At 48.1% G+C, this 27111-nt stretch overlaps 3 protein-coding genes across 9 annotated transcripts in view; 2 read left to right on the top strand and 1 right to left on the bottom strand.

The window, feature by feature from the left end:
* grin2bb (glutamate receptor, ionotropic, N-methyl D-aspartate 2B, genome duplicate b) overlaps window positions 1-18599 on the top strand; it is a 66744-nt gene extending 48145 nt beyond the window's left edge. The window contains exons 9-17 of one of the 3 annotated variants that reach the window (XM_078080652.1): window positions 1092-1263; window positions 1862-2015; window positions 3342-3467; window positions 4636-4865; window positions 5375-5535; window positions 6822-7009; window positions 10437-10675; window positions 12727-13135; window positions 14726-18599. In XM_078080652.1, the coding sequence (XP_077936778.1) occupies window positions 1092-1263; window positions 1862-2015; window positions 3342-3467; window positions 4636-4865; window positions 5375-5535; window positions 6822-7009; window positions 10437-10675; window positions 12727-13135; window positions 14726-15126 (2080 nt within the window). In that variant the 3' untranslated portion in view covers window positions 15127-18599. Of the gene's footprint in view, window positions 1-1091; window positions 1264-1861; window positions 2016-3341; window positions 3468-4635; window positions 4866-5374; window positions 5536-6821; window positions 7010-10436; window positions 10676-12726 lie in introns of all 3 variants that reach the window. The other 2 variants (XM_078080651.1, XM_040186254.2) reach the window with 2 other exon arrangements.
* Window positions 18600-19950: 1351 nt separating this feature from the next.
* LOC120825003 (uncharacterized) lies at window positions 19951-23046 on the bottom strand. 2 transcript variants are annotated; one of them, XM_040186260.2, is made up of 6 exons: window positions 22952-23046; window positions 22561-22700; window positions 22124-22243; window positions 21380-21511; window positions 21058-21187; window positions 19951-20858 (listed from the first exon to the last, which is right to left on the bottom strand). In XM_040186260.2, exons 4-6 carry the CDS (start codon window positions 21492-21494, stop codon window positions 20567-20569), a joined length of 537 nt encoding a protein of 178 aa, XP_040042194.1. In that variant the 5' UTR covers window positions 21495-21511; window positions 22124-22243; window positions 22561-22700; window positions 22952-23046; the 3' UTR covers window positions 19951-20566. The 2 variants fall into 2 exon arrangements, with proteins under 2 accessions (XP_040042194.1, XP_077936781.1); XM_078080655.1 differs by lacking the exon at window positions 22952-23046 and having other exon boundaries at window positions 20071-20858; window positions 21380-21525; window positions 22561-22703.
* Window positions 23047-24165: 1119 nt separating this feature from the next.
* nfam1 (NFAT activating protein with ITAM motif 1) lies at window positions 24166-27111 on the top strand. 4 transcript variants are annotated; one of them, XM_078080654.1, is made up of 7 exons: window positions 24172-24266; window positions 24374-24636; window positions 24921-25184; window positions 25750-25874; window positions 26097-26225; window positions 26323-26433; window positions 26521-27111. In XM_078080654.1, exons 2-7 carry the CDS (start codon window positions 24543-24545, stop codon window positions 26587-26589), a joined length of 792 nt encoding a protein of 263 aa, XP_077936780.1. In that variant the 5' UTR covers window positions 24172-24266; window positions 24374-24542; the 3' UTR covers window positions 26590-27111. The 4 variants fall into 4 exon arrangements, with proteins under 4 accessions (XP_040042603.2, XP_040042602.2, XP_077936780.1 ...); XM_040186669.2 differs by having other exon boundaries at window positions 24166-24636; XM_078080653.1 differs by having other exon boundaries at window positions 26323-27111.

Genomic DNA, 27111 nt, shown 5'->3' with positions numbered 1-27111 from the left:
CAAAACCAATCAGTTTCCTCCTTTCAGAATCTATCAATGTTTTTCTGCAGAACTGGTAACTTCACTTCTGTTAACTAGATCGTTGTCTGGGTTTCTGTTACTGTGATGCTCCGTCCCCGACCTCTTCACCCTCTCGCCGTCTACTCCACCTTGGTGTGTGTGATGGTGAATCTTCTTCAATGGCCTTGTTTTCTATAGCTGGCGTACCTGAAATCTCTCGAGGGCGTCTTACATCTTCTGGCTCACTGCCTTTGTTATTGACTGATCTTCGACCCCGTTCTTTCTCTTATTCCCCTTTTCTCTTCTCTGCGTCCGTCTGTCTGTCTCTTCCTTAAAAAACAGCTCTCGTACAGTTTTTCAGGAATAGACAGCAATGTACCCCAAAGAATAGGCACGGATTTCCCCATAGGCATCTAATTGTGAAGTTTTTTCTTTGGATGTGCAAAAGCCCAAATACGCAATATTGCATTTAAAGGTGCAACGTGTAAGATCTGGACAAAAAAAATCAACTGAATTTGAAGACAGTTGACGTTAAGTCAGAGTCATCCATGTGTTTTGTAGTAGAGAGATTGAATGAAATGATTCTGCTCAGCAGCTAGCGTGTGTGACAGACACAGCGAATCAATGATTGAGTTACTGCAACCACAAGATTTCCTTCAGCCCGCAGCCTCAATATGTTGCACGGTATGTGAGATTAGCCGTGGCCGACACACAGATGCATTCCCTTAGTCATGCACACGTATGATGGGTCTCAGGATCTTCTGGCACTGATAAAAATGACTAGAATGAGGAAAAATTGTTGCCATTTAAAGTTCTGTCGAGGAACATTGATACTGAAATGAGGCGTTTCCACTGGCAGTTCCTGGGCCCGTCGTTTCTTCATGTGTGAACATCAATGAAACAACTTTGAGCTTTGGGATGAAATGAAATCCTGCATACTCTCCCAGCACTTTCATTCATTTTGGTTTCATCTCTTCTGCTGTCTTGTCTCTTGAATCTGCTACTTTAATACACCAAACCTCGTATAATCTCCTACTCCTGTTGACCTTTCTTTACATGTCGTCCTCTCCTTTCTCTGCACCGTCTGCCAGCAATCAGACTGGCGATTCAGGGATTTACATCAAGCGCTGCTGCAAAGGTTTCTGTATTGACATCCTGAAGAAGATTGCCAAGGCGGTCAAGTTTACTTACGACCTCTACCTGGTCACCAACGGCAAACATGGCAAGAAGGTTAATGGGACATGGAACGGCCTGGTTGGAGAGGTGAGGACACGTCTCTGCGCTTTACACAGAAACAAAACGCCGCCGTTAGACACAGGGAGACACGCGAGCGCGCTTCTGATAATGTGTTTGTGTCAATCGTCAGCCATCGTGCTGTGCAGCCCACAACTGGGCCTGGGGGGCAGCTGTGGGAAACCTCTGGAGGTGGACAGAGGCTCAGAGAGACAGGGGGCAGGAGGCAGGGAAAGACACACTTCTCTACTGCGCACATTAAATATTCAGCGCAAACCTTTACGAAGTGACGTGCAACCTAATTGATTTTGCTCGAGCAAGCAGCTAATGAAGTCATTTGAATGAGGGAGTGGTCGGGGGACAGGACAGCAGGACAACAGACGCAGAAAACCAAGGAAGAGGGCCTGTGAAGACGGCATACATGTCGCTTATCACCGCACTCCACTGTGCTTCATTGTTATTCACAGTCTGAGACTGCAGGTAAAATGTACCTGAACAAAATGTTTCTTGTGCCTCTCTGTTTTGACCGATAATGTTGGGAATATTCAGCACTGACCTTCCTCCTTCCCCCCCGCCACCCGGCATCGCCCCCCCCTCCCGTCTTTCTCCGCCTGTGGTTGACCCTTAGGTGGTGCTGAAGAATGCCCACATGGCAGTGGGTTCGCTCACCATCAACGAGGAGAGGTCCGAGGTCATTGACTTCTCCGTGCCCTTCATCGAGACGGGGATCAGTGTCATGGTCTCCCGTAGCAACGGCACCGTGTCCCCCTCTGCATTCCTCGGTGAGGAGACAGGGACTTTAATCCTTCAGCAGATGTTCGACACAATCGCGAGACACGCACACACTCCAATAATCCAATAATAAATGCACAATCACGCACAAAACAAGGATGCTGCTTAATTGTGTTGATTGGTTTGTTCCAGCAGCACGAAACACGAGAAATCAACAGTATGTTGTGTAAACGCTGTGAGGTTGAGCTTTTCTTCAACAATCACACCACAAACTCCTTTTAGTGGCGGTTCTTTGTCTCTCTCTCACACACACACACACACACACACACACACACACACGTTGTCTCAGACCTGCTGGTCTTAATACAACACAAGGCGACTTCTTGCATTATTGGTGTCTCAAAGTCTTTAGCGTTGTCATCCTTAAGTTTGCGGTCCTGTTTTATATTGCTCAACTTGTTGTTGCCATAGGAACAGCAAGTGTGGCCCAATCGTCCAAGAATTCTGGTTGAGCTGTTAGTTCTGTGGGAAACGCAACAGTAAGGTCTTTGTTTACTAAGCAGTCAAACCAGCTTCGTACAGAAGTCCGTCGAGTGTTCATGAACAAGGTGAACAGCAGGGCACAGACGTGTTGCCATGGCGAGGAGATGGAGGGGCCACAGCTCACTGTGGCGGCCCCTGGTTGTTCCATTACTCCCAGTAAGACATCAAATGGATCCCCAAAATGTTTTGTAGACACATTTATGGGGAGCTTTTTGTGTCAGCCTTTAGATACCACATGTGAACCAGCAGCAGGTATTAGTGAGCTCTGGAGGGGCTGTAGAATGAACAGCACATCATGAGGCTGTTAACTATTCAGCCAATATAATTGGACAACATATTCTACATTTTTCGTAACATTTACATCTCTATTGGCCGATGTAGATCGTGCAATATAACTTAAATCCCCACAGCAGCTACTGAATGGACCTTGTAGTGAGATTGTACAGTTAACTGCATCATGGTGTCAGTGCCGGACTCTTCTGTGTATGCAGATCACAAAGCAGGGCAAGAGTGGTGGGAAATGTGCCCACTTCAATGAGTACATCTGTCCATTCACACACACCAACCTCCCTCTTGGTTTCTCTCTTGAGATGTGCTCGTTACTATTCACGCAAACGCAGGCACAAGCCAACCATCCATCACCGTGCAAAAATGAGCACACAGTGTGAGTGGAAGTCATCATGTTGATAACAGGGGGGGACTTTTTATCATTTTCATAATTTAGTTTAATCAACTTCCTCTCTCCCTTTCCACATCTCTCCCTCCTGCCGCTTTCCTCTTCCTCGCCTCCCTCCCGTACACCCTCCCCTTCTCTCTCCCTTTCTGTGCTTTAGAGCCCTTCAGCGCCGACGTCTGGGTGATGATGTTTGTGATGCTGCTGTTGGTGTCGGCCGTGTCTGTGTTTGTGTTTGAGTACTTCAGCCCTGTGGGTTACAATCGTTGCCTGGCAGATGGACGAGGTGAGAGGATTGCACACACACACACACACACACACACACACGCACACGCACAACGTCAGACCCAGTCAGTGCGTCCTCCAGAAAGTGACAATGAGGTTAATAACCCGGCGACCTCACGTGGCGAACTGAAGACTTACTTCATGCATGTTTTGTTACCTTAAATGCATCATTCGAACAAAGCCCCTCGTGCGAGAAATTACTGTGACAATCCCCCTGACTGAGCGCCATTGGTGCGCTTTCTACTCCTTATCTCCATCTACAGTCACTTAAGCTCTTTTGCTAATGAAAAGGATCATTGACAAGAGCCAGATAGGTGATCTGAAGTATTCTTAGAATCTCACATTGCGAACAAATCTCCTCTGTTCTTTTATTTTTATATGCTGTATTATTGTGCTGTTCTCAAATATTACACAGTGTTGTTACACAATCTAGGGTTGTAAAACCGGCAAAGACACTCAAATGTATTACCATATATTGAAAATATGTGTCACATTGAATGGCGTGTGACCGTATGGCCACTGAATCTAATCACTTCCAGCAGGCCGTTCAAACCAATTTGCTCCTCAAAATCGATGGTTCAGATTGAATCTCGTTTGGCTCCAGGTTTGATGCACCCGGCTCTGATTGACTCTCAGGATCGCATTAGGCTGCTGCAACAGCAGCAACTCAAGATAAAATATGAAATGTGTTATGCGGCGCCTCGCAGCCTTCTTTTTTTGTTTTTAATCAAGGACCAGAGGCGAGAAGAGTAACGGCGTTTGGTTTAGCGCCGTGTTAGGGTTCTCTGTCTTGTGTCAACAGGGCATCGTGTGCGTGGTTTAATCGCCAGCTTACGTGAGGCTATTGTCCTTCACTGCTGCTCCAGCTGTAGCATAATTGTAGCCTGCTGAGTGCCCATCTCCCCCCCCACACCCTGCTACCTAGTCGTGCTGTAGATCAGGTACTCTGTATCGGTGGGTTGTCACGGCAGCGGCTGCTGGAGCAAATGTGAATCCTGCAATCAGTGACAAACTAAAGGATCGGAATAAACACAGTCATTGTCGCCGCCATCCATTAAGTTCTCCCCACAGGAGATGAGTGAAGTAGAACCTGGGATCCGTCCGACCGACTTGTCTCTTCATCTTCCCTCCATCATCGCCCTCTCTCTCCTCTTCCACGTCGCTCCCAGAACCCGGCGGCCCCTCTTTCACCATCGGTAAGGCCGTGTGGCTGCTTTGGGGTCTGGTGTTCAACAACTCCGTCCCCGTGCAGAACCCCAAGGGGACCACCAGTAAGATCATGGTGTCCGTGTGGGCCTTCTTCGCTGTCATCTTCCTGGCCTCCTACACTGCCAACCTCGCCGCCTTCATGATCCAGGAGGAGTACGTGGACCAGGTGTCGGGCCTGTCGGATAAGAAGGTGTGGACCTGATGCAATGCGCGGTGTGGGCGTGGCTAAGTGCGTAACGTACGGCGTCCTGAGACTCAGAGCTTTTTAGACGTGTTTTCAGAAATCAGGCCACTTCCTGTTGACCTGTTGCACCTTGTAATTTATGATATTATATGATATACAATCTGTTCAGGAATCAACAGAAATTAGCTGCACTTTTGATGAAAGTCTCATCAACACTAAAAGTCGTTTGTCGTGAGAATCTGCTGCCTGTCGTTTCTTTGTCTCACCGGGTTGGGAAGTGACTTTGTTTCGGGATCGCGACTGTCGGCTTGCGCCTTAGAGATAATAATGTGTATGTTTTTCCAACATTTTACGACCAAAGGATTAAACCGGAACGCATCACTAATAACGATATGTATCAGCTGCAGTCCGACTCTAGTTGTGTGAAGCGAGCGTGTGTGCTGTACATGTGTGTCCTTCGGGCTCGGCTCAAGGCCTTTCACTAACAAGTGGCCGCTCTCTGTTTGACGACACAGTTCCAGAATCCCAATGAGTTCTCACCCCCGTTCCGGTTCGGCACGGTGCCCAACGGGAGCACGGAGCGCAACATCCGCAACAACTACCGGGACATGCACAGCTACATGACCAGCTTCCACCAGAAGAACGTGGACGAGGCGCTGTACAGTCTGAAGAGCGGGTGAGACGGAGGCAGGCGGATGATGGGGGCGACGTGAGGGGGGAGGGAGTTGAAAGGGTCCCGGCAGGGAGAAAAAGAGACGAGCGCGACGGAGCTGTGCGGTCCTGTGCTGATGCAACACAGAGGAAAGATGATGAGGGAGACGGAGAGGGAACATTCTGGGTGATGCTCGTGGGCAGCCAGCAGCACCCAGAATAGCAGCGTAGTTGCGCTGAAACGCTACCTAATATCCACGCTTTCTGTTCCTATGCTTTTCACTCCCTCCCTCTCCTCCGATGTGTCATCAGGCGCCGCTTCGGGATTAAGAATCCAAAGCGTCGATGCTCCTCTGGAGTTTGAGCTGAATGACCTCAGAGGTCTGCAGAGAATTGTTTTAATAGAAGTCATCAGTCAGGATTCCATTTTCATTGTCTACGAATCAGAAAATACTGCCAACCGCGATAAAAAACAAAAAACAGGTTGCCAGGTTTTAAGTAATCATTGTTTTGTAAATGATGTATAGACAGTGAGAACCTTCAGAATATACATAGAGGTGAAACAGGAGCGTAAATGCTACTGATGAGTATTTATAAAAAAGTCATGTAGAGAAATAGTGTTTAAAGATGTGTTTTGGGAAATTTCATATATTTTGAAGACACGTCTCCAATGGATGATTAAGACAAAGCACTACAATAAACACCAAAATGTTTTCTGTTCAACTAAATATAATAAGTTCTGGATGCGAAATAGCCCCAATTTTGCGTCTCACAATTGACCAATGCATGAAAACGATTAGTAATAATCAGTGATTGAATCAAAAAACACGCCGAAAACCTGCCTGTAACAATTCATTTTACGCCCCAATAAAATCCTAATAATTGACATGTACATTTTCTTGAAATAACTATGCAATGTATGATTAATTACAACTGAAACAGAGACAGCGCGCTCACGGTTTGGATTCATTAATTCCTAATGAACGCTGAGCCAGCGTTTCATGAGTATTTTTTGCTTTGAGCACAGCAGGGTGCCTTAATGGGCAGAAATGTGCACATGAAATGTAACATTAATGTATGTAAGTATTGTCTCATTAATGAAGAGAGTATCCTCTCTGATGTATATTTGCTTGCTTTGGCGTGGGGTGGCACTATATAGTACACGGAAATCAATTAAAGCTTAATAAGCAACTAACTGATTCTAATTCAACTATGTAACTATTGATAAAAGCTCTTCAGGAAACCTTCCAGAAATGTTGCAGAAACCAGGTGACACTTAAGCGTTTTGCTTCGCCCCGCGGCGCTCTGCAGCAAACTGGACGCTTTCATCTACGACGCGGCGGTGCTGAACTACATGGCGGGCAGAGACGAGGGCTGTAAGCTGGTCACCATCGGCAGCGGCAAGGTGTTCGCCTCCACCGGCTACGGCATCGCCATCCAGAAGGACTCCGGCTGGAAGCGAGCCGTGGATCTGGCCATCCTAATGCTGTTTGGAGATGGTAGGACACGGAATAAGCTCTTCATTCTGTATTCATTTGAATGAAGGAAAGCAAAGATAGTTTCTATTTCTATTTAGGTATTGTAGCTGCTGACGTTGATTGCTGCTTTAATGTAGTAATGCATAAGCAATCATTGGTACGCATATTGTGGAGGGAAATGATGTCCTGTACACAGGGCTGAAACATCGTGACCCGTTCTCAGAGGTTTGAACCACCATACAAGTCCAACCCAATGAACCTCCTTTCCAATGAAGCTCAGCTCTCACCAGCGTGAGTTGAGACGGGGAACGGCTGGAAGCAGCTGCGAGGAGGCCGTGACAGGAGATGCTCGCCGTCCGTCATGGTGACAAGCCAAGCAGCCGCTGGAGGGTCTCGCCATTGGATGCGGCTTCCCGAGGCAGAGCGACACACGCAGGGCGACACACGCAGGGCGACACACGCAGGGCGACACACGCAGGGCTCCGGCTGGCCAGAGAGGCCGCGGCCGGAGACGGACTTTGTTGTTTGGTCATTTCGGAGGTTCTGCGGTTAACTGTAGCGTTGTTTAGCAATGTAGTTGGTTCCTCTTTGAAACGACTACGGTCTGTGGATTCATTTGAGTAACTCGGGTAACGGTTCTCTGGACGGAGGTGTTGCTGCCGTATAATATATTAGATATATATATATATATTAATATATATTAGAGAAGGCAGGCGGCTCTGCGGACGATATCTCCATAACCAGGCAACTCACGCCACGACAATGTGGATCCATAAGTAGCACTAAAACCATGTTAAAACCATACATATTTAGATTTGTCAGGGAAATTACTTTGCTTTTTGCTTTCTGGTGTTTACAATCCCTTCGGTCTGACAAATCAAAGAACAGAATCTCTCATTTAGTGCTCAGCGTACCATTTGTAAACCTGCGTAAATCATTTTTACCACCAGCGGCGGCTGCTTAGTGATGTGATGGGAGCTCCGCAGTGTGTTCATAGCAGGCACACGTGTCTTTACCCAAATGGTTAGTGAAGCGCCGTATCCGTCCGTATACCTTCACTGCCAGGAGAGACGCCGCCCAGAGAGCGGTTGGTAGGGCGGCTGCTGCTGTGTGTCGTGGCCGAAGGAAGGCGGCAGGGTGTCGGGGGGAGAGTGGCAGCGCGGTGACCCACGAGGACCTCTGTATCAAGCTGCTCCGACATGATGAGAGGAATGAGCCATGCGAGGTAGTGTGTGTGTGTGTGTGTGTGTGTGTGTGTGTGTGTGTGTGTGTGTGTGTTGGCTAGGACGCCCATTGTCTGCTTGAACTTGTTTTGGTCCCAGATGAACGGCGGGACGCACTGGAGGGACATCGACCATCAGTATGGACGGATATTGAGGCGTTGGGGCTTCAGAGCGCCGACATGTTGGGTGTGAATTGAACACTGCAGCTGAACTTGAGGAAGTGAGCTTGTGCAAACACGTCGTGAAGCTTCTGAGCTCGACATTGTTCTGTCTCCAATAGGACCTCAGGAACCCGCTGATGTGTGACGCACCTTTTCATTCATAGTGAAACTAAGGCTAAATTTGTCCCATAATTTCCAATGAAGTGATAACAGGCTACAAATACAACACTAGCAGTGATTATAGAAACACACAACCAAAGATCTATAATGTTGTTGTTGAAATATTATTTGAGTATCAAAAGATGCTTAACTGTGTAGTAATGAATAATAAAATGAAGTAAAACATGCTTAAACAAACAATAAATGAATAGTAATGAAAAGACAATTCCTGATATGTCTTTGTTGTCTTTGGAGAGCCCCCCTACAGGAGACCACCTGCCACATCATCACATCGCACGTTGAGACCAACACACACACACACACACACACATCCTGTCTCCAACAGGCGACGTGATGGATGACAGTGCAGAGGGAACATTCACCGTGGTGCTCTAATGTAATCTAATGCTCCAATGTTAAGAGATCAGACTCGTAGAGAGAGGATCAGCGCGGGAACCATCATCTGAGCAGGATCACGAAGGAGGTGGTGGACACGGTGAAGGTGGAGCAGCAGGACGGGACAGAGGATGGACGTGAACGGAGCGCGCGTTAGAGAGCAGGGAATCTTAAGGACAGTTACTTTGTAGACATTGCTCATTGACCTGGTTCTTATCAATTGTTTTAGGGATTCAATGATTTGGTCCACATAGAATGTAGAGCGTGGATCAGAGGGCGTCCGTCCGGCCCAAACGGCGCCGTCTCTAAAATCTGCTGGCTGATATAAAAAATCACCGGTTCGACCGCTGCTGAGAACGGGACACTGGTTCTAGATGGGAACCTTTTCCAGTGTTCACACCTGCTCTGAAGTTAAGGGGGACGTTTTGTCAGATGATTCACCCTCATATCATGTCTGCGACGTAAGTACCGAGCTGGAGGCAGTAATTAGCATAGCTAGCATAGCTAGCATAGGGGACACATTCTTTTATCCTCACGCAAACAGCTGGAAGGAAAACATGAGGTGATGCGGGAGCTATTTGCTAAAGTGTTCCTCCCAAACGGCCCCGTGGGAGAGACTTCCTCCTCCCGCCACAGTGAGGTTTGCACAGAGACTCACTAGAAGCTGTGCTCTCCCGCTGCGTCTGTCAACCTGCGCTATAGAGCTTCATAAGCTTCATGAGCGTCATAGAAGCGCTCTTTGGTTGAGAGATAGTTCCACCCCACTAAAAACACAGAATCTGCTTGTATATGTCACCTTTTTGCTTTTTGGCTCCAGCTGTGTAATTAATACACTGACTTAAGAGGGGCCTTGACCTTCACAGCCGAGAGAATGAAAGTTAAAGAGTGTGAATCTTTGTACGTTGATTTCATGTAGAAACCACACAATGTAGTACATATAAATGATTTCCTGTCGGTTCCATATTCCAAACTTGTTAGTCGCTCATAAGGACAATAAATGATCTGTTGCTCAGCGCTCTGTTTTCTAGTCCTACTGAAAGCTGGCGAACACCTTTCTGAGACAAACACACACAAGCAGCCCAAACCCCCCCTGGTCTCAAACAGACACACACAGCAGCAGTCCGTTGGTGCAGATCAAACAAATCTCTCTGGACGTGTCCCCCCCCCCTCAGCGCTCCCCCCAGAGATGTAGAACTGACGGGGAGATATTTTAGGGCGGAAGCGCTCGTCACATGACCACACACACTTCCTCCCCCGAGGACTGTCGGGTGGGTGGCTTTTTTCTACCCACAACAAGGCAGGGATTTCCTTTCATAAGCCCCCCTTAATGAGGAGGATCCTCAGGGGGACGATCAGTCAGAATAATGCAGCTTGACATTTGTACATCCGTGAGACCTGAGCTGTGTTTGGCGTCCACTCCCCATCCAAACACGTCTTTGTTTGTACTCGCATTAAAATGTTCAGACGCCTGAACGTGTGACTCAACCTGCGTGCGTCTCCTTCCTCCAGGGGACATGGAGGAGTTTGAGGCCCTGTGGCTGACGGGCATCTGTCACAACGAGAAGAACGAGGTGATGAGCAGCCAGCTGGACGTGGACAACATGGCGGGGGTCTTCTACATGCTCGGCGCCGCCATGATCCTGTCGCTGATCACCTTCATCTGTGAACACTGGTTCTACTGGCAGCTGCGCTTCTGCTTCATGGGCACGTGCACGGGGCAGCCCGGCGCCACCTTCTCCATCAGCAGGGTGAGCGCGCTAATACCTCCGCCACTTTTATCAAGATCAACAGCACAGTTTTAAAAGGTTAAAGATATATGTATTTTTTAACGGTTTGTTTTGGCACAGCGAATGAATTTAATTAGAGCACCAGAGCGTCGAAACAACTAACCGATGAAATGTGCGTCTGTGGTTACTTAAAGCCGACTCGTGACAAATAAATGCGAGAGTCAAACGTTAACTCAAAGCTACGGCGTAAGTGTGCTAAAAGTGAACAGGTGAAAGCAAAGCGCTCACAGCTGTTCGGGCCGAGCGCACTCAACAAGGCGGGTCAAGCACGCGGTTTTGATCAAAAAGCGGTTTTGATCCTTTTCACACATTGGAAAAGTAGCTGGACGCCCAATTACAACACACAACTGGCCGAGCGCGTCCAACAGTCCAACAAGCCGTCCAGTTGCAGCGCACAGCGACACGCTGGAGGACTGCGAGCCCCCGACAGGGTTAACAGAGCCCCCCCCACCCCGTCTATCAGGTTATGAAGCGCGGCCACAACAACTGCTCAGATGTGTCACTTAACAACAACAATAATCCCTTGAGATGTAATTCATTAGCATAATGTTGCCTTTTAGCAGGGGGTGTTGTTGCAAATGGTCTCGGTTGTTATTTCCTGAGAAAAGGACACCGTGTTTACGTGTCTGCTGTTCTCTAATTGTAATGTCGTTGGGTTAACACCTACTCAGACTAACCTGGAAGAAGCTCTTAAATGCTTCTGGCCTTGAGCACTTCAGGAACCCGCCGTACTCTTTAAAGTTGCAGGAATCTCCCTCTTCTTTGTACTTAATGCAAAACACAAGCACTGATGTAGGCAAGTCGAAGCTTCACGACTCAGCCCAAAGAGGTGCGTCCGCTGTCTGATATCTTCTACTGGTTTAACAATCGAGTGCGGGGAAGAACAAATATTAAAGACAGTGCAGCATTGAAGAAAACTGGTTTCTAAAAACAGTATATAGAAAGGACAGACAAGTGATGGGAGCACAAAGGGCTAATCAAACACAGAGGAAGAGAAAGAGATCAGTAAGACCGTAAGTCGTGATAAAGAATAAAATGGGCGGCAGGACAAAGGCAGAGTAGAAGAGAATAGACACAGCGGTGTGCAAGGAACCTCCGTCCTATCACCCTTTCACAGCAGCTGCAGTGCAAGAGAGACACGGACGGACAATCCCATTGGATCGGCCGCCGCTCCCGGAAACGGAGATAAAGCCGACACAAAGAGCGAGCGGAGCCCGAGAGGGGGAGCAGGGACCACCATTGCTCGTTCGTGAATGTGGCTCCGCGACGGGGGAAGTGACTAAGAGACGGACAGAAACCGTTTCTGACAAGTCGGCGCCTTTGAGGGAAGTTGGCCCGCATGCTGGCTGGTGGCGAGTGCCTCCTCGACCTTTCGGGTTCTGGCTGCCGCCTCCACCGCGGATCCCCTCGGCCCCCCCATCTTCACACGCTTGTTTGACCTCACTTGCGAAGGGCTTTCCCTTCTCTCTCTAAAGCCAGACGAAGTGCACGCGGCGGTGGATTATGACGTCCTCAAAATACGGCCGATGAGTCGCGTGATATCGCAACGAGATTCAGGTCTACTTTCGCCGAGGGATCCATTCATGTTTTTTATGAAGGAAAAGCCAGCAGCACTAGTGTCGGCTGAATGATTAAAGGCATTGATTAAACCTATTGATCGGCGGTCAGAACCATCAATCAGGGCTTTGATCCGTTCATTCTGTTGGCACTGAGCACCAGCTGTTCCCCCGAGAAAAGTCACTTATGAACTCGGCCCCTATTACTGTTTAATAGTGTGTAAACAAGAGGGTGGTCAGAAAAAACATGGCAATGCATTAACCCGTCTCAGCCCCCCCCCTCTGTGCCTGTTGACTTCACCATTTATAACATCACCCCCTTCTGGTTCTGCATCACATGTTACCGGCCCTTGGGCCTCTCACCTCTTATTCTGTCTTCCTCCCGCGGCCCGTCTCACCCTCTCCTCTCCTCTCTCCACCTCCCTTTCTTGCCTTCTTCTGGTCTTCCCGCTGCAGGGTATCTGGAGCTGCATCCACGGGATACAGATCGAGGAAAACAAGTCCACCGCGGACTCGCCGTCGGCCACCATGAAGAAGAACATGAACAACACCCACTCCAACATCCTGCGCTTGCTGCGCACCGCCAAGGACATGACCGCCGTGCCGGGCATTAACGGCTCGCCGCACGCCGCCCTGGAGTACGGCCACAGCGGCCGCGACTCGGCCATCTACGACATCCAGGAGCACCGGCGCAGCCTGGTGGGCCACCCCGTCGACTGCAAGGCAGCGCCGCCCTACCTGCCCGAGGACAACATGTTCAGTGACTACATCAGCGAGGTGGAGAGGACTTTTGGCAACTTGCCCCTGAAGGACAGCAACCTGTACCAGGACCATTACCTGCACCACCACCCGGCCTCGGCTCTGGGTATGTCCGGCCCGGCGCCAAACAGGCCGCGTAGCTTAGGCAGCACTAGCTCGTTGGAGGGGGGCATGTTCGATTGCGACAGTCTAGGGGGAGGGGTAGCGCCCATCTTCACCACCCAGCCCCGGCCCTCCATGACGCACAGGAATACAAAACAGTTTGACCTGATCACCGGCCACGCCCCAGCGGACTCCGGCCAGGGGGGGTTCAAGGGAAGCAACGTGTACGGCAGGTTTTCTTTCAAAGGAGGTGCATCCAGCGCGGGGCTCATCGGGGGTCCCGACAGGTACTGTGGCGGGCGCGGGGGAGGCTCAGGGGGGGAAGATGGGAACATTCGCTCCGACGTCTCGGACATCTCCACGCACACCGTCACCTACGGCAACCTGGAGGGAAACAACAAGCGGCGTAAGCAGTACAGGGACAGCCTGAAAAAGAGGCCCGCCTCGGCCAAGTGCCGACGGGAGCAGGACGAGATAGAGCTGAGCGGCCTGAGGAGGAGAGCCCACCACCACACCGTCCACCACCACTTCCCCCACGGGCCCCTGGCACACCGCACGGTCTCACCTCCCCTGGAGCGCAAGAGGGGAGGCGGAGGGGGTAATTCTTCACCTTACTTATTCCGCAAGGACAAAGAGAACCTGAGGGATTTCTATGCGGACCAGTTCCGCGCCAAGGAGGGCAAGTCCAAGTGGGAGCAAGAGGGTGGAGGAAGCGGCGTGGGCGGTGGTAGTGGTGGTGGTATCTGTAAAAGCTTAGTACCCGTGGAAGACTTCCTCAAAGGTAAAGGCAAGAAGCCCGAGGGTAAAGGCGGGCTGGGCTCGGTGTCGGCGGGGCAGCAGGCCCACACCTGCTGGGAGCAGGGGGTATCGGGGCTGGGGGGCGGGGGCATCGCAGGGGGCGACTGGGAGTGTCGGAACTCCCACAACGCCTGTCACCACGGCGGCGGCGGCGGCGGTGGCGCGGGAGGGGGCGGCGTTTGCCATTCTAGCGGCGTCGGCGGCAGTCGCCCCAGCTCCGCCAGCTGCAAGCGCTGTGACTCGGGTAAGATCCCGCCGAGCAACCTTTACAACATCAGCGAGGACAACATGGCGTTCGCCGGCGTGAAGAGTAGCGTAGCGACCGGCCAGGCGCAGGCGCAGCGCAGGAAGCTCGGGGCGGGCGGGCGGGTGTTACGGAGGCAGCACTCGTACGACACCTTTGTGGACCTGCAGAGAGAGGGGGCGGGTCGCGTGGGAGGCGGCGGCGGCGGCGGAGGGCAGTTTCCCCAGCCGCGCAGCGTGAGCTTGAAAGACAGGGAGCGCTCCATGGAGGGCCCCAGCCCTTACGCTCACATGTTCGAGAGGTACGCGGGCGAGAGAGAGTCCTCCATGTTCGGCGGAGTAGGCGGGGACAGGGCGAAAGGAGGCTCCTCCTTCAGTCTGTTCCGTGGAGGCGAAGGTGGGTCGCACAAGCGCTCCGTCGGGGAGAGAGACCTGAGGGACAGAGATAGAGCTATGATGGGAGGTGGGGGCTGTGGTGGTGGTGGTGGTGGTGGTGGTGGTGGTAGCAGCAGAGGGGCCGGGACTTACTCCTTGTCTAAATCTCTCTACCCAGATAAGGTGAACCAGAACCCCTTCATCCCGACCTTCGGCGATGACCAGTGTCTATTACACGGCGCCCAACCGTACTACGTCAAAAAGCCACAGACGCCGCAGCAGCAGCAGCAACTTCTCAACAACAGCCGAGGAGGAGGCGACTTCCGCGGCTCCATGGGAACCGCTTCCTATTTGCCCGCGTCCGCCACAGCTGGGGTCATGTCCAACGTGGCCCCCAGGTTCCCCAACGACTTGTGTCTGGGCGGGGTGGGGGGGCCCATGGGGAACCACCACGGGGCCAGCAAGCTACTGCCGCTGGGCAGGGACACGTTGGGTCTGGGGCCGGGACAGAGAACCTTCAACGGCGCCAGCAACGGACACGTTTATGAAAAGCTCTCCAGCATTGAGTCCGACGTCTGAGGGGGGAGGGAGGGGATGGGGGGGGAGGCAGGGACAGAGCGGCAGAAGATAAAGCGGGGCGAAGAAAACATGGAGAGAAACTCATAGACGCCGACGAGCTCTCGGCGCGCCGAGAACGAGGAGACGCGATGCCGCGTGTCCTTCTCACGAAATCTGGACGATGCACAGAGGCCACCGCAGCCTCAGCTGGGAAGTCCGGCGGGAGACAAGTTCGTAATGAGAAGAGAGGATTCTGGTGCTGCTCCGACGCTCAGAGAGAGACGGTGAAGGAGGGAGGAGGGGGGAGGGAGGAGGGGGGAGGAGGGGGGAGAAATCAGATCTCCAGTCTCTGCTCTCTGCACACGCTCGTCTTCTTTCCCTGCGGCCCCTTAACACCAAAACCAACGTTTTGTTCAACAACAGAAATACAATCATGAATGAGAAATCGACGCTTCTGTTGAAGTAACAGGGTAAACTAATAATAATTGTGTTGATAATGTTAATAATATTATTGAATATTATTCCAGTGTTTAACGATGATCGGTTTCTGATTGTTTTCCTTTTCTTTCTTTCCCTTTTCTTGCTTTAAATAGTTCATGTTACATATTTGTGTGATGTTCTCTCTTAGCTTACCCCGCAGGACACCGGTCGTCCGATCTACTTCTGGGGTTTCCTGTACTTTGGACTCTTCTTTGCTATTAATTCTTCATGTTTGATTTTATTACTTTTTTTAAACCGTTTCTTACTCTTGAGTGCTGTGAAGTGTATGTGAACGGCATGACTTGCGGAGTACATTCTATGTACTTATAAATTTGCACAGAAGGTCTCTTTTTTTCCCTCCTGTCAGCTGTAGAAGCATCATCACACTGATTTGACTGATTCGTTTCCTCTCCGTTGTCTTTCCGCTCGGCCGCACCAGATGGGTCTCACATTTCGAGCTGGATGTGCCTTAAAAGATTGATACTGATTTTCTACACACTGGGATCTGTTCTGTCGGCACACAGATCCACCTGCAATCGATTAGTGGAATCGATCAGTTTGAAAACAGAGTTTCACGAGCACAACAGACTTTAATGTGGCAACACAAAGCTGCCGAGAGGACGCTGAAATCCCCACGTCGATCCCCCACGTCAAACAGACCCAGGAGCAGGTTTTCACGGGTTAAATCCGCGGCGCCATGATAAACACGCGTTCCTGCCCCCACGCCAACAACACGCAACGTCGGCTCAGCGGAGCCGTGACACGCTAAGACGGGAAATGTAGGAGCTCCTTCGACTTTTACCTCCGCCATTAATCTCAACTCCTTCAAATCCTTTTGGATTTTGCCTCCTCAAACACTGTTCATGACAAACGAGCCCGGGATCCAACTTTATTCAATCAAACCCACGACAATCACCTTTAATGTCCACTCATTGCGCTCCGTTGGGTCAGGCTCAACTGGCCGTGACAGCTCTGTGCTCTCCGGGTCGGGACACATAATGGACTCACAGATTGAGCAGCGGAGACGTTCATTATTTCACCAGAGCTGCTTTAGGCTCAGCCGGCTGCGTTGGAGGGTCTCATTTGAATGATGTGACTCGGCTGATCTTCATCTCCATAGAGTGACGTCTCACACAGTGTTGCTACAGCTGAAGTGTGACATGGACATGCAGGACGGGTCGCTGCTGGACTGTCTTGTGGTTGCCACGACGTAAAACCCACCACTCCTCTTCTTTATGCAGATTTGAGATCTGAGAGTGATATCAATCGTCTTTACCAACAAGGAAATAATGCGCATTTTCCCAAATTGTCAGACTATCCCGTCCACGGGGAACGAGAGAACCTTGGCGGTACAAGTCGGTCCCGTTTACCGACAGAACGTAAAAGAATCATTTCATCATGTCCTGTTCCCTTGATTCCTTGAACCCCCCCACCGGAGCCTAATCTGTTTCACATGCTGAGGTTTCCACCATGAAGGAATGTGGCCTCGTTCCTCCGAAAGGTCCCGCGTGGACGGCGTCAGCTGCAGAGAGGAGGACGAGGAAGGCGAGTAGCCGGCGTCCTGGAGGCAGGTGGTGCGTTTAGTGAGAAGCATCTTCAGACACGCCGGTCATCTCCACACACGTTGTGTTTACTAAAAATGGCTTTGGTCGCGTTGTCTACTCTTTATTTACGGTTACTTATTGTCGCCGGACTTTTAGTCCAAACCAAATTTGACTACCTGAGCACAATCTGACTGAATGGGTGGAACATGTTTAGTTTGTTGGACAACATTTCAGTCCAGTTTTGGAGGACTTTCCTCCCCTTGGTGGACTAGTCAGTATGTATGATACTGGGGGGGTGGAGAGTTTGTCAGCACCTGCATGAACACACCTTTCTTTCTTTCTCTTTTTGGATATCAACGTTTAGCCCAGAAAAAAGGGCGTTTTTTTGGGGAACAATATTTGGACAATATTTTTCTGAACTTGATTGGTACCGATGATCCATGTAGTACTGTGGGTGCGTGTGTGCTTGTTTGTACAGAACAAAACACCAATCTCAACCGTTTTATTAACTTTTGGTCACACTTTCATGAATATGGCTAAATTTATTGGATAGAAAACTTTTATTATTATCATAAATCTTCTACCAAAGTTTTCTTGATAGTTTTTTTGTTAATGCTTTTAAACAAGGTTGAGGTCTTGATTAATACGTTCATCGTCACTGAAGAAGCCTTTGTTTTTTTGATTTCGACTACTTTTCCTGTTGTTTCCCCTTTCGGATCTCCGGTTCCTTCCTTGCGTTGTTGTACGTGCCTGATTACAGACGCTTGATTACCTCTGTGTGCCGCCGGGGAGAGACGGAGAGCGTGTGAGAGGCGTTTGGTTGTACATGTGTTATAAAACTGTATGTAAATACTTTACCTCACGCTCATGGACTTTTGATAAAATATAAAACAAACAAAAACGTGTACAAAAAAAACAAAGAGCAGAGAATAGATCTATTTGGGATAAACCTTTGATTCGTAGGATGCCCCTTGCGAAATTTATTTTGTACCGACTGTGGGCCCGGATATGTGCAATGGTTAGTTCTCACAGTGGAGAACGCCTGGCGGCTCCTTGTCGCTTTGGTCTTTGGCCACAGGCCTCACAGCGCCGCCGCTGATTGGTACTCAGAAAGCACAATGGATTCTCTATTGGGTTCTTTTTTCTACACAGGAAGCCTCTTTCTGCTCCTCTTCGACTAAACTTCTGTTTCGCTTTGTTTTTGCTGCGGAAGACTTAAACAACTCCATCCTGAGCTGTACAGATTGTGAAAAATGTACATACGAGAACAAAAAATCTAGTTCGCCCTCGCATTTCTTTTTTGTATGGAGAGAAATTACTTGTGCGAAGAGAGTATTTCGAAATTGAATATTTAGTTATATTGAAAATGAGATTAAACACAGTCGATGTGAAAATAAGTGCTGGGAAATATTATTCTTCTGTCTTTTTGGAATAAAAGTGTTGAGTATAATAAAAAATAAGAAATCTCAAGCTCACAGGTGTCTTTTCTTTATTCTCGTGTCCCTCTGCTGGGGGGCGACGGGGCCGAGGTGGCGGCTGAGAGCCGGTTCTGCTCTGTGAGTCCGTGAGACGGAGCCGGCTCGCGGCGCGCCAGATGGGTCGACTCGTGACGGATAAGTGTTCTCGCGCAGCACAGGGGGAATAAATATAGATGCGTGAGAATAAAGGGTGGAGGAGAGAGAAAAGACACTGAAGGAAGAAGTGATGCAAACAGAACATGCAGCAGAGATGAAAAAAGCCGACTCCCCCTCACTCCTCAGACTCCCTCTTTACTCCGGAAGCCTTGTCCAGCAACAAGAGTTATTTAAAGAAACCTGCACAGCGGAGAATGTATACCGACGCCCTGAGGGGACGGATCCAGGAGAATTTTAACACCTGCGTTCCTGGACGAACGTGAAGCCGCGGAAATAATCCTTTAATCAGTTTCCATCTCGCTCCTCTCGCAACAGAAAAACAAATCTTTACTACTTCCTTTATATTCTTGCTCACTTGTTTCGCCCCTTGCAGCAACCCAACCAGCCGAGGATGCATTGCAACACATGTAACTACACTTCTTGACAATTAAGTGTTACCTAGCAACTGGCTCCCTCTCTTTTCTCAGTGATGGGGAGGGGGTGGAGGGGGCAGGGGGCGTGGACAGAGCGAGATTTATACAGCAACAATGCATTGACAATGCAACACCAAAATGGAAAGTGCACAGCCTGAGCGCGACGCCCACACATCGCCGCGTGTAGGAGGGGGTGCACAGATTACACGGAGCGGGAAGGAAAAAGGGAGGGATGAACACCCATGCGGGGGGGGGGGGGGGACTGAAGAGGGGCTGACAGGTGAGGAGCGCGCTGATGCTGCGGTGGGTGAGGTGATGGGGAAGAGGAGGAACTGGTTGCTGTAGAAACACTCTGCAAAGTTTTAATGAAGGCATAAAGTTTGTGGTCAGTGTCCAACACACACACACACACACACACACACACACACAATCACCCTACGCAAACAGTATCATTATGTTAGCATGTAATAGCCCCTGTTGACCGCTCCGACTTAAGCTGCACTGAATAAAGGGAGAGAGGATGAAGCCTCCGTGAATCAGTTGTGACGTCCCGTCCGCTTCGGGCAGCAGCAGCGCACTGACACCTTGTGGATACAACACTCCACCCGCTGCTTACCGGCTGGGATATTTAGGCCACCGTGCACGTTTCATTCATGGCTAGAGAGGAAGTATTGAAGCAAAGTGCTGAGAGTCGCTGCTATAAAATCCAATGCATCGAATACGGTCAGATTTATAAAATAAATCTTTAGTTTTTTATTCAGGCTTTCTGTAAAAAAATGTATAAATGCTTTTTTATTATGTGTAGTTATTGTTATAATTTTCACATACATAGCTATAAAAACAAAACAAATACAATTATATAATATTATTATGTATAAAGTGTATATATATATAAGCCTTTACTTTCTTGCATTTCCTGTCATATTTTTTGCTCTGCTTCAATAGTTGTTTACAGAGACCGTCAGTATAATAGAGACGGGGAATTCTACGGGGATTTAATATAACCATGAAAAGCTGAACTAAGACAATAAGTCTAACGTTTATTATCTTTTTAAATCAGCCAATTACTTTCCTTTTTTATTGCACCATTATTTTTTTAGCCAACGTGACCATTTAATCACATGGAGCAAAACCTCCATCACGTCAATAATGCCCAGCGGAGTGGGGCCGTGTGATTGGCTGAGCAACAGCAACATATTTAGTAAATTGCAAAGACTCACATATGCCAATAAATCACACGATAAGCAGACTACCTCCATGAGAGGTGATCCTACAGTAAAAGCTACATATCAGGAAGACGTTATTTTTTACAAACATTTAAATGCAATGTGTTTCTTTCATGACAGGATATTTATAGAATCTTTGTATGACGACTCCCTCTTCCTCTCCATCACTGTGCCTGACTCTCTCCCCCGTTCTTCAGGACTCTCACCCGTCTCCTCCTCACCACCCGGCTCCCGGTCCTGGGGGCGTACCGGGCCAGGCTCACCGCCTCTGCGCTCAGGCTGTGAGGTGCCAGAGCCCGGCCGCCTCCCGCCTCTTCCTCCCCCACCTCCCGGTAGCCGTGGTGACGGAGGAACGGTTCCAGGGTTGCTAGGCGACGAGAGAGCTCGGTGATGCGCATGCGCAGCAGGGAGACTTCTCTGAACAAGTCGTTGACGGACTCGGACAGAGGGCGCACCCTGCAGGACAAACCGAGAATGTGTCATAATATAATATCATGTAATATGATATTATATAATATGATGTAATGAAATATGTTATAATGTGATCTCATATGTTATAATATAAAGAACAGTACAAGTGAGCTGACACAGATCTTCACTAGCGACTGCAGCTTTCAGGTTGTAGAACTTGTAATGATAGAAGTGTTAAAGTCACCGCGAGTAGTCGGGCAGCAGAGAGCTGGGCTCCGAGTGCAGCAAAGTCTTGATCTCACGGAAGATGCGTTTTCCCCAGACATCTAGAACTCTGGTCACACTGCGCACCGAGGCCACGTCCACCCTGTCCGCTGAAACGTTGCGTCATGTCATCACGGATCGTGTACAGAACATACACATAAGATCCTTAAATCGCTGCTTTTCATTCAGTTCACCAATAAATTATCTTAATAATTCATAACTTCAAACATTTTGTCACAAAATAATTTACAGGCCTCCATTTCACAAGACGGCAAAAGATGAAAGGGAAGCTTTTGATTTACCTCCTTCTCTGTAGTTCCAGGAGCCGTAATCCAGCTCATTCTCCTCGCTGGCTGAGAGGGCCCCAGTTGCCGTGGCAACCGCCATTGCTAGCACCAACAGAGCAGGAGGGGCCATGGCAAGCAGACGCTTCCCTGTCATAAGAGGCCAAATAAAAGCGAAGGAAAAGAAAAGTTAACTTTCTCCTTTAAACAGAAAACAACACAAACACAAAGCAATAAGAAGTGATGACGCACACAGACTGACTTCATCAGCAGCATGCAGATGTGAATACGTGCATACATCTGTATCGAGGGACTTACAGTGCCGCGGTACAATTTAGATATATTCATACTCGTCTAATTCCTGCTGATCGTCTTTTAATAGATTTACCTATAATTATGTGTCGGTAAGGATTTCCCTTATAAAAGTGTTATAATTACTCGACGCACTATAAACAAAGCAGACACATATTTTCTCTACTTTTACCAGCAACAACATTAAAAGACTGTTTAATCCTTAATGTATTTATAGTACCAATACAATTATATAATAAATATGGAAACACAATTCTTTACAAGGAGCAATTCTTCACAATAGATTAATTAACTTTTTCCGTAACACGGACCAGATTACTTCTGTTCTTGTAAACACATTTTATATTATTATGTTAAGGGTTTAAACTCTTGCTCGGCCATCACGTCAGGAAGAGTGGTGCCTTTAAAAACCTTCAGAATATCATATCCCCGGAATACAAAATCACTTACTTGAACTGAAAGAGCTTTTTTTCCGGCGACAGTCCTCCTCCTGTGTCTGATATGTGAAGAGAAGGACCACTGTCCAATCTGACTAAACTAAAAAACGTATGTTTTCGCTTGAATCCAGGACTGCAGGTGTGTGAGGAACAACAGCATAGAAGGAGGGGAAAAGCAAAAAGGAAGAAATGAATTGCATCCATATGACAGAGTGAATCACGCTGCACAACAATAAGCTGCTGACTCAGCGGTGAGGAATTTCTTTGATGTTATCAGGGAATATGTATTTGGAGGCGGATCACTAACCTGAAACAGCTTGTTCCACAACAAGGAAACAATCACAACAGGGTTTGTTGTGGTAATAATTGCACTTCTTAACTTTGCAGACTATAAATTCACTGGTTAGAAATATCAGGCTGGAATAAAAGAGCAAATCAGCCAATACTCACAAATTTGAGATGGTTCCTCTCCGATCTTATTGATCACCTGATCTCCACTGCCGCGCTCTTTTCTCCTTCGTTCTTCTCCCCTCGCTCTCTCTCTCTCTCTCTCTGTTTTCTCTGATGCTCTCTCCACCCTCACCGCACAGCTGTAATATAATTCAGAGAATGTGGCAGAGTTTATAATCCCCTTATTAGTGGAGAGCTGTCACATCCTCACAGCCCCAACTCCTGCTCTACGACACCCAGATGCTGCCAGATGTGTGGATTGTGCTTCAGATCAGTCTCATCATCGAGTCTCGGTGGGACACACAGGTGTGTGTGTGTGTGTGTGTGTGTGTGTGTGTGTGTGTGTGTGTGTGTGTGTGTGTGTGTGTGTGTCCTGTGGCTGTAATCTCACCGCCGGATCCACTTTCTTCAGTTATGGACCTTTTTCATCTTTCTCTTCTTCTTTGTAACCAACGAATTGCACTAACGAATGCAGAAAGATGATGATTACGATTTGAAGGAGATTTTATGAGGAATCATCTGTGAAGTTTTTTGGTGGTGATGGTGGTTAAGATTTATACACAGACAGGATCCCTGTCTAATGCATGGTGCATTCCTATAGGTTGAATTATTATCACAGCCTGAAATAATTAACAGTGTGTTGGCAGAGTCAGAAGTAAAAGTAATAAAAGTGTTGTATTGTTTTGCATCACCAGTAAACTGGATTTAAGTCCAGAGGTGCCATTGATTGGTTGAGCGACAGACAATCATCAACTATTTGGATAAAGTTGAGTGATTTTCAAAGCAAAAATGACTCATTTGAGAATTGTGAATCACCCAAATTAGATTTTTTTAAGTGTAAAGTGTCAACGGAAAAACTGTAAAGTGAAGTCTCTTATAATTGAATATAGTAATTGAGTTTGCAGAAAAAGGTTGTGAGAGACATAATATTTCCTGCACTGGATTAAATCTGGTTAATAAATTAAATTTAGAGATCCAATATTCCTCTTCTTGTGCAACGGGTCAATGTTTTTATAAAGTATGATCCGCGCACTTTACTCCCCAGGATGGAGGGCAGATAAAGGACGTTATGAAATGGAAAGAATTGTTCTTCATTGACTGGCTGATGTTATTCCAGCTCTCTGTGTGGTGTCCTGCTGAGGTGACCTCAGGGTCACTAACGCACCCAAGAGAGGAAACGATGAACGGGAGAAGGGGAGAGAGGGGAAAGGGAGCAAAGAGGAACGAGGAATGAGGAGGCAGGAGAGAGGAGAGAGGAAGGAGAAGAGAGGCGAAAGGAAGGAGGAGGAGGAGGAGAAAGTAAGAGAGAGGAGACAGGAGACGGGACACAGGAGACAGGAAACAGGGACGCCGATGGGGGACAGAGGAGAGAGGGAGGTGGAAGAAAAACAGACAAGGGTTAAAATGACAATAATAAGCGCTGCACCTCAACATCTGCATGCTGACTTACTGCTGTGGAGAAGTCACAACCATCACCCACAGCTGGTTCACATCAGCAACAGGCAGCTAGAGCTGGATTCCACACACACACACACACACACACACACACGACTTTCTCTCTCAGCTGGAGTCTATTACTTCCCCTGACTGTTAGAAACCACGTGGCACGGCGAGGCTCACGGACACCGGCCAACGTTGCACTTCCCCTCCCGACCGGAGACGAGGAACAGAAACAATGCAGCCAGAAAGAAACCTCTCGTAACAAAGTACAAAGCAAAATGGGGGCTAACGTTTGTGCATATTTCTTGGTGGTGGTTCCTCCTCGTGTGGACCCGGCTTTCAGGCTTCAATGTGAACGTTTATCTCATTCCAGCTCCCAAAACGAGTCTGTGTCCAAATGAACAACATTTTGAGGAAGTGGTTTGGCCAGAAGCAGGAAGCTCGGCGCCTCGTTTAAACGTACCGAGACAAACTTAAAACAGTGACCAGATAAAACCGAGAAGGACGCACGCCGTCCCTGCAAGAACCCTGAGGACCACGACATGGAGGCTCGACAAGTTTGCCGTCTTTCCTTCATGTCGACCTGGATGTTCGTCTTCTTCCTCCTCGCTGGGTGCTCAGGAACGGACTCACCGAGTAAGCACTTTGTACTCGTGGAGGAGGCTGGAAACAATGTTGTGGATCGCTAATGAAGCTCTCCGATTGTCAGCAGTCAGAGGTTTAAATATGTGTTTCTTAAGCATCATATGGCTGTGGTTATTTTCAGTACCAGTGCATTTGTTTTCTTCTTTTCCATCGAATCTATAAATGTCAAAGAATGAAAGCGTTGGAATTGCTTCTATTGTCTGATTGTAAATCCTGTTGTGAGAAGTTTTGGCTTTGCAACTGATGGAGCTCTGACGTGAGCCTCCGTGCCACAGAGATCTGCCTGGACAGCACCGTCTTCGTGGCCTTTGCAGGCGAAACCCTCCGCCTCCCCTGTGAGCTGAAGGTGCCTGCGAACCAAAGCGGAGACGCCCTGACGTGCTTCAATCCTCTCAAACAACCCGTCTACAGCTGCGACATCGCCGACAGCCAGCCACAAACCCACCGTCTGAAATTGGCACTGAGCAACGTGACCCTCTCAGGAGAATATTTCTGCCGGTACAAAAATGCCCACGTGTACTTCTATCTTCTAGTGCAGAGTGAGTATGAAAAGGAGGGAATGCAAACGGGAACCATTGATTGAACAATATCCGTGAATGTGGAATGTTTGGGGATTTGTTTTGGACGGGGAGGGACGGTGGGGCAGGAGGTTCGTTCTTCAGCAGATGTCTAAAAGATCTTCTTCAACACACCGTGATGTGGATTTAGTGAACTGTTGTCTGCATTGTGGCAGTTTGCTTTAGGGAGGCACCACGCGCTGATTGACACGTCGGTACAATGGCGCTGTGAAGCTTGAAGCTTTAACCTTTTAACCGCCACAACTTGAATGGCTAAAAACCAGCGCTAGTTTGTACTCATCTCCAGCTTCTCCCGTCACGTGTGGTGGTCACAAACAAGATGCTGAACTCGAGGCTTCCAAGAGCCAGTCCACTAACGTGAACCGCTGTGTCGGAAGCCACTGGTGGACTATTACAGATGCTGCCCGTGTATTTAGTTCATATTAAGATGTGCATGAAGTCCATTGACCATTTTATTTATATAAATATATATTGAGTCGGGAAACCTTCCTGCACTGACGGACATTCCTTTGTGAGCGTCTTCCAGGCAAAGAGGAACTCAACATTGATCTCGACAGGAACTACACAGAAGTCGGCGTAGTCGGCGTCTTCACCGCTGTGCTGCTGGTGTTCAGCGTGGTCGGCTCGGTGTATGTCTTCAGAGGACATTGGGTAAGCTGCGTCCCGCTCAGGAACTCACACATTGAGACAGCAGCACGATGCAATGTCACAATACTGGTTTGTTGGAGACAGAGGACTTTGTGAAACTCCACCATCAGGTTGATGGTTTTTAACTACATCACAGTTACATCACAAGAACATCCGACTAGACCTTTTAATTGATATATTTTTGTACATTTTTTCCTTTTAATGTATTAAATTGCTGTTGTTTAGTCCGACTGCTTCACTGAATGTGGCAAACGTGGCACAGAGCAAAAGCAGAAGAGAGAAGAAAGGAATGAAGGGGAACAGGTGGAAGACAACGTGGATGTGATGACAGCTCCGTCTACATCTTTCTATGCCGTAAGCACCTTAGCACATCAATTTAGTCCATCATCTTCCCGGCAGTCCCATGTTCAATTTTATATTTGTCTGAAACTGATATGGGAAATTCTCTCAGAGTCTAGAGCCTCGGCCGAGGTCCATTTACGACGTGCTGGACCATTCGGCCGTCAGGGACGAGTCGGACACAAGCAAAGCTGAACCCAAGAAAAGGAAACCAAAAAAAACGGTCAGTGACGACTTCAGGCGCTTTGTTATTCAGTGGAAAAGCACTTTCAACATGGAGCTGGTGACCTGTGTTCTGCTTCCTCCACAGGCGCCACAACCAGCAACCCAACCAGACCAGCAGGAAGGTGAATTTGAGTGTGTCTATGAGAATTTTTAACAAAGAGATACACTTGTTTCTACGGATGGCGGTATTTATATCATTGTCAGCTGTTACCAGAAAGCATCATAGAATGTAATACTGAATATAGATTACATCAAAAAGGAAGGTAACACAAGAAAATAGAAAAAAAATCCTTGTTGCATGTGTCAAGTATAAAAGTAAGACCAGTAAGTGTTATCAGCAAATAACACTCAAAGAACAAATTCAAAAGTGTCCATTATGCAGGCAAAATGTGAATTTTACTCAATTTTTATTATGGGTACATTAACATTGTAAAGTTTGGTTGAGATAAAGCTATAGGCTAATAATAACTGTCTTTATTTTCGAAGTTTAAAATATCTTAAATGTACTGTATAACAATGCTGTATTGTTAATAACAAGATGTCAAATGAACTTAGAGGAGTAAATGTGAATAGACATTACAATGTGAATATGGTAAGATATAATAGTAGTAGAAAGTAGTAAGTAAAGTCTCTCAACATTTTAATTGAGAAATTGAAATAAATACATCTTCCACGA

This window comes from Gasterosteus aculeatus, chromosome 9 (genome assembly GCF_964276395.1).
Source record: "Gasterosteus aculeatus chromosome 9, fGasAcu3.hap1.1, whole genome shotgun sequence".
Lineage (NCBI taxonomy): Eukaryota > Metazoa > Chordata > Actinopteri > Perciformes > Gasterosteidae > Gasterosteus > Gasterosteus aculeatus.
Note: the sequence above shows the minus strand (reverse complement) of the source record. Positions and strands in the feature narration are given on the sequence as shown.